At 37.2% G+C, this 6,796-nt stretch overlaps 1 protein-coding gene across 1 annotated transcript in view; it reads right to left on the bottom strand.

Annotated features, from left to right (window-relative positions):
- The window catches only part of Lmln (leishmanolysin like peptidase), a gene marked incomplete in the record, with an annotated part of 84,584 nt that overhangs the window by 39,301 nt on the left and 38,487 nt on the right, over nucleotides 1–6,796 (bottom strand). The window contains 2 exon segments of the mRNA XM_029566175.1: nucleotides 2,971–3,047; nucleotides 5,499–5,606. Of these exon segments, the coding sequence (XP_029422035.1) occupies nucleotides 2,971–3,047; nucleotides 5,499–5,606 (185 nt within the window).

Below are 6,796 nucleotides of genomic sequence, written 5' to 3'. Positions count from 1 at the left end.
TGCTTCATGTTAATTAGTAGATGTGAAAAACATTACCATTGAAATCTACCTGATGACTTTATATCCATGATCAGGTGCCAAGGATCTCAGAAGGAAACCGACTGTGACCAGTAATAATCTGATACATAGAGATTAGAAATGCATGTGCAAATATGCAAGTTTTGTTGCATTAAAAATGAGTTTTTCTGTATGAAAGAGTTTATTTTAATAATGAAATGGAGATCTTTTTAAAGGTTAAAACCTTATTATTTTATGTCTTATAGGGTTTATACTGAGTACAATATTATATAACTGTAATAATTGAACTGTAAATCTAAAAATGTACAGCCAATTTTATGAGATGCCTCAAAAAATTACATAGTGAGTTCCAGGATAGCTGGGGCTACAGGGAGACCCTGTTTCAAAAAGACCAAAAAATTTAAAAATAAAAAAAATAGAAAAAAAAGAATTGTATCCTTAAGATGATGGAAGATCACATAGACTTAAAATATTTGTTATAGGGGCTGGAGAGATGGCTCATCTATTAAGAGCACTGGTTACTCTTGCAGAGGACCCATACAAGCAGACAATGCACTCGTACACATAAAATGAAAATAATAAAATATTCATCACTTTCTAGAAAATAATTTTTCTCTTTTTCTTAAATCTTTTTTCAGAAAGTAATTTTTTGGGAGGGGGTCTTTTTTTGAGACACCTGTAGCCCCAGCTGGCCTGGAATTGGCTTTGCAGACCAGGTTGGCCTTGAACTTGCAGAGATCTGCTTGCCTCTGCCTCATGAGTGCTGAGATTAAAGGTGTGTGCCACCACGCCTGGCTAGAAAGCAATGTTTAATCTCAAATTTTGCATGCTAGTGACTTTCCAGAGTGGTATTAAGGACCTCCCACAACACTCCATTTCTTCCTTAGTGTTCTTCCAGTGCGCTAGGAACTAAGAAAGCAGATGCACTAGTACATGGTGGTGACACCTGTAATCCCAACACCTGGGAGGCAGAGGCAGGAGGATCAGAAGTTCAAAGGTAGCTTGGGATACATGAACCCTGTCTCCAAAATACCAAATCAAAACCAAAACCCAAGTAGATGCCTTGGGTAGACTGTCCTAAACCAAGGTCCATGAATATTTAAATTAGTTGTATACAATTTCTGCTTAGGGTTGGCTTTGCTTCCTAGTTCACAAAGACATAGAGACCATAATATATTAATTTCCTCAACATCCTGCCTCTGCCTTCAAAATAACCTGCATCTCACTCCCACTGTCCCTTCCTGATTAACAGACAGGAAGATAACTCTCACTCGAGCCAATCTTCCTTCTCTCATTCAGCTAATGCTTTCCTGGTTCTCTGGTCTCACTTGTCTTGCGCTGTCAGAGAAAAAGCAGTATTAAGAATCCTCTCTTACCTAGATCTTTAGCTCTCAGTAAACACAGGTAAAAAATTCTTAGTCTTTCCCATCATCACCATCATCATCATTTACTTCTGGGGGAGCCCATCATCATCATCATCTACTTTTGGGGGAGTCCACACTAGGTATGGAACTTAGGGCCTCTGATATGCTCAGTCGCCCCACCCATCTCTTTTTTTATTGAAACTGTTCTCAGGGTCAGTCAGGGTTTCTGTATTTGTAAATCCTTATACTTTTTTGACATCCCTCCCCAAAGTTAAGGCAATTATCAACCATTTTCATTTCACTTGATGTAGCCTAGACTGAACCTCAGCCTCCTCTGAGTACTGGCATAACATGTGGAACATGTGGGTATAATCATGCCTCATTTATTTTCATGGTTTTAACAACACTTTTATCACTGTTTTACACACTTGATACTATTTTCAAATTTCTCTGAGTGTTTTCAGAAAGAGGTATTAAATTAATGCTTCCACTAAAGCACCTATGATTTCATTAAGTAGAGATTCTGTAAATTATTTCATTTAAACAATTATTTCACTGTTTTACCAGGAAAGTCCATTGCTTTTAAATTTTTAAGAATTATCTAAATTTCTGGGTGTGGTGGTGCATGCCTTTAATCCCAGCACTTGGGAGGCAGAGGCAGGCCAATTTCTCTGAGATTGAGGCCAGCCTGGTCTGGTCTACATATTTATCGTCCTCTTTTTTTTTTTTTTTTTTTAAAAAAAAAAAAAAAAAAAAAAAAAAAAAAAAAAACTAGATTAGGGCGGGAGAGATGGCTCTGCAGTCAAGAGCACTAACCATTCTCAGAGAGGACCTGGGTTCAAATCCCAGCACCAACATGGTGGCTAACAACCATCTATAACTCCAGTTCCAGGGAACCTCACGCCTCTTCTGACCTCTGAGGGCATTGCACAACATGGATGCACTTACATACACGAAGGCAATACACTCATACACATAAAAAATAAAAATTACTGGGCGTGGTGGCACACGCCTTTAATCCCAGCACTCAGGAGGCAGAGGCAGGTGGATCTCTGTAAGTTCAAGGCCAGCCTGGTCTACATAGTGAGTTCCAGGAGAGCTGGGGATGCAGGGAGATCCTGCCTCAAAAAGACAAAAAATAATAATAAAAAATATTTTAAAATTACATTTTAAAAATTATCTAGATTAGACAGGCATGGTGGCACATTCCTTTAATCTTAGCACCTTGGAGACAGAGGAAGGCAGATCTCTGTGAGTTTGAAGTCCAGCCTGGTCTATATATAGTTCTAGGACAGCTAGGGCTACAGGGAGACCCTGTCTCAAAAAAACATTATTTAGATTGGCTTTTCATTTATATGAGCATGGCTTTACACTATCTTATATCTTGGATTTTGTTCTATTCATTAAGTATAAACTGCACAAATTCAAAGGATCAGTAAGTACATTTTGTTATGATGTAACACGTTAGGTTTTTCTTAAGCTTATTTTATGAACAATTTATTTTATGAACAATTTATTTTATGAACAATTTATTTTATGAACAATTATTTTATGAACAATTTATATCATCCTCTCACAGATGTCTTACCCAGTGTCCTCCATTAAGGCCAGAGTGATTCGAGACAGGACTCGGTTCTGGGTGTGAGAACCAGTCATTGCTTCATTCTGAAAATTGCCAACAGATTTTAATTAGAGGATGACTCTATAACTCCAATGCATCTTTAAGATATTTCATGTGGTAAAAAATTCACTTAAAAATGGTCAAATACAAAAGCCTTTAGATGTCCAGACTAAGTAAGTGGAAATCTGTCTCAAGAATCTCCATCACATAAGATTCCCCAGAATGGTAGCCAGTCAGCAATCCAGTACTTTATGATGAAAATGAAGATAATTCATGGAGTGAGGTAGACTACTGTGAAAATTTTATACTCTCTAAGCAAAGTCAAGTGAGTGAGTGACTGAGACAGATCTCTAAACAGAAATTTTATTTATTTCACTTCTAGATTCTTTCTATGTAAACAAATGTGCCATTGGGTTAACTCTCTGGATCTCTTCTTCTGAAACCTAATAAAGACAGTGTAGCAAAGCAATAGGACTTAAGGAAAATAGGCCTCACTACATCTCTGGGCTTGGAATTACTAAAAATGAACATGCACACCCATTGGCAAGCCACAGTTTGGATCTTTCTTATATACAATGACTTTTGAGTTTGTCGCTCATGGAATCTAGGTTATGCCTGTGTGCTCAAAACAGCTTCTACTAGAGCCACAGCACTCTTAAGCCAAGTCAGTTCTTACATCCATCTGAGGTGGTCTTGTCTTCCTGGATTTGAGCTGGTCCAGGAGTGAGAGGCACTGCTGACAGCTTGCTGCGTAGCACAAGAAAAAGGCCTGACTCTGCTGTGCTGGCATGCTGTGTGTGCTAACATCCTTCTAGGGGAACTTTTTCAGTGTGGCCTATTGAGGTCCTGTGAGTTTGATTGTTTAGGATCAAAAGAAGATCTAGTGAGAGTATCCACTGTCCTACCAATCTGGCTCATTATAACATTTTTTTAATATGAAAATTTAGGGGGCTGGAGAGATAACTCAGTGGTTAACAGGACCATCTGTTCTTGCAGAGGACCAGGGTTCAATTCCCAGCACCCACATGGTGACTAATAACTAGCTGTAACTCCAATTCCAGGGGATCCGACACCTCTTCTGATCTCCGTGGACACTGCATGACATGGGTACACTTACACATATGCTGGCAATATACTCATACACATAAAAATAATAAAATATCTTAAAAAAAGAAAATTTAGGACTGGGGCTATAGCTCAGAAGTAAACATATGCCTGGCATGTATGAGGCCCTAGATTCAATTTCTAGTACTGCAAAGCAAAAAATCAACAGCCCTTTATCCTAGCAAGGTGGCACATGTCTGCCATCAGGAGGCAGAAGCAGGAGGATTGCGGTAAATTCAATACTGGTGCTATATAACAAGTTTCAGGCCAGTCAGGATTACATAATGAGACACTGTTTCAAAACAAGCAAACAGTATGCATAATTTAAAACACAGTTGTTGCTGGGCATAGTGTTGTTATTAACACAGGCCTACTTCATTTATATGACACAGTTTTTTTATTTTTTATTTCTTTTGTCTTTTTGAGACAGGGACTCCCTGTAGCCCCAGCTGTCCTGTAACTCACTATGTAGACCAGGCTGGCCTTGAACTCAGAGATCTGCCTACCTCTGCTGTCCAAGTGCTGTGTTCAATTCCCAGCACCCACATGGTGGCTAACAACCATCTCTAACTCCAATTCCAGGGGATCCAACACCCTCTTCTGATCCACAAGCACTGCACAGTACAGGTGCACTCATACACGCAGGCAATACACTCATAAAGATAATAAAATATCTTTTAAAAAAATAAGGATGGGTGTCGGGTGTTCGTTTCTTTGTAAGTCATTACCCCACCCCCAAAGATATAAACTATGAAAAATTCAGAGGAGATCCAAGTACATACTCTACATTACCAATGCATGTGACTGAATTCATGTGACACTGCATAATAGGAGAGTGACATCAGCATAACGTGTTAGCTCATAATGATTTTCCTGGACGCTAATATTTTGTTATGAAGTAGCAGCAACTAAACAGGACCTACACAAAGATCCATCTAGGAGAAACACTAGCTTTTAAAACGGAGTCAGTAGCTGTGTTGTCACTGGTTTTGTTAATGCTCTTCTTGTTTTTTCCCACCAACTTGTTACCTTTGGTGTAAAAATTTGCAGAGGGTTTTTTTCGTTGTATTACAGCAGAGGTATCTGTACTGCCTTGGAAAAATATTTACAATGTAGATATAAATGGAAAATGTTGCAATAAATATATGAAAACATTTAAAAACCACTGCATGGATATGTATTTAGACATATACCTATCTATTGAGATTCATATATTTAGATAAAGATCTATGAAAAGTTCAATTACATTTGTAAAGTGAATCTGGAGAGATGAAAGGGAAAAGAGACTTCTTAACTTCTTTCTTTATCAAATCCATTTGAATAACTTTTATTATGAGCATGAATCACTTTTACTAAAAACAAAGTCCAGCAAAGCTTTAAAGTATGCAGACCTCTAATAACCTTTTTTCCCAATGGTTGAGTTCAGTGCCCATGCCACCTTGATTTTCAAGTTCCATTCCTTCTAGAGCTCTGCAATTAAAATGTTTCCGTGCTTCTTCCTAAGAATCAGACAAAAAAAGAAAAAAAAAAAAACCCACAATAGTAAGAAAACAGCAAACTTTACCACAGAGATATAATAAAGTAGACCTTAAGAAATTAGTCTGATAAGACAGAATATCTTTTTAAAATATGATTTTTAATACAGTTAAATATTTTGATACTATCACATTCTTCTTGGCTAGGAAATCACTTTCTCCTAATATCTTTCCCTATTTTGGAAGATTTTTTTGTTTTTTGTTTTGTGTTTTTTGGAGACAAGGTCTTGTTATGCAGCCCTGGCTAGCCAGAAACGAAACCAGGCTGTTTTTGAACTTGCAGAGATCTGCCTGCCTCTGCTACCCAAGTGCTAGGATTAAAGGCATGTACCACCACTCCTGGCACTTTGAGGATTTTTTTATGATTTATTTCTAGTTAGCTGTCTGTGTATCTGTGAGTATATGTGCATGTATGGGTGAATGCCAGAAGAGAGTTTCAGAGTCCTTAGAGCTACAGATATCTGTTGGACACTCAGGTTGTTAATGGATGCTGGATCGGAACTCTGGACCTCAGGATTGCACAGCAAGTGCTCTTAACAGCTGAGCCATCTCTCCAGTCCTCTCTCCGAAGATTTTGACTTTAAGTAATATACATTTGTTACAGTCATGTCCATGTACAGTGGTGGTACATGTCTGTTATTTGGGGCAAGCGGATCAAAGTTGGACTATTATGATTACTATTTGTAATTTTTATTTCAGCAATTAAATTTTTTTTATTTATTGTAAACTGACAATTTATAATTATATATCTTTATAGGATACAAAGTGATATGATTAATGAATATCAAGGAATAGTTAAATCAAGCTAATTAATGTACGTATCACCTCACATCATTTTGTGAGAAAAATATTTAACAGCAGGAATATAATCAAAATATATATGTACACATGAAAATGACATAATGAAGTCCATTATTATGTATAATATATGATAACAAAAACTTTAAAAAGAATATTTGGAATATACCCTGTGGAAATTCTGAAATGTACGGTATTAACTGTATTGGCTACAGATCTGATTCAAAGTTCCTCCTGTTTGAAATTTTATATCATCTCCCTATTCCCTTCCCTTCTCAACTGTAACACCATCCTACCTCATTTCTACGTATTTTACTTTTTTTTGTATTTTTAATTATTTATTTACTAACCACATA

This window comes from Nannospalax galili, unplaced genomic scaffold (assembly GCF_000622305.1).
Source record: "Nannospalax galili isolate Female #2095 unplaced genomic scaffold, S.galili_v1.0 scaffold598, whole genome shotgun sequence".
Taxonomy (NCBI): Eukaryota; Metazoa; Chordata; class Mammalia; order Rodentia; family Spalacidae; genus Nannospalax; species Nannospalax galili.
This window is presented reverse-complemented; position numbering and strand designations above follow the sequence as displayed.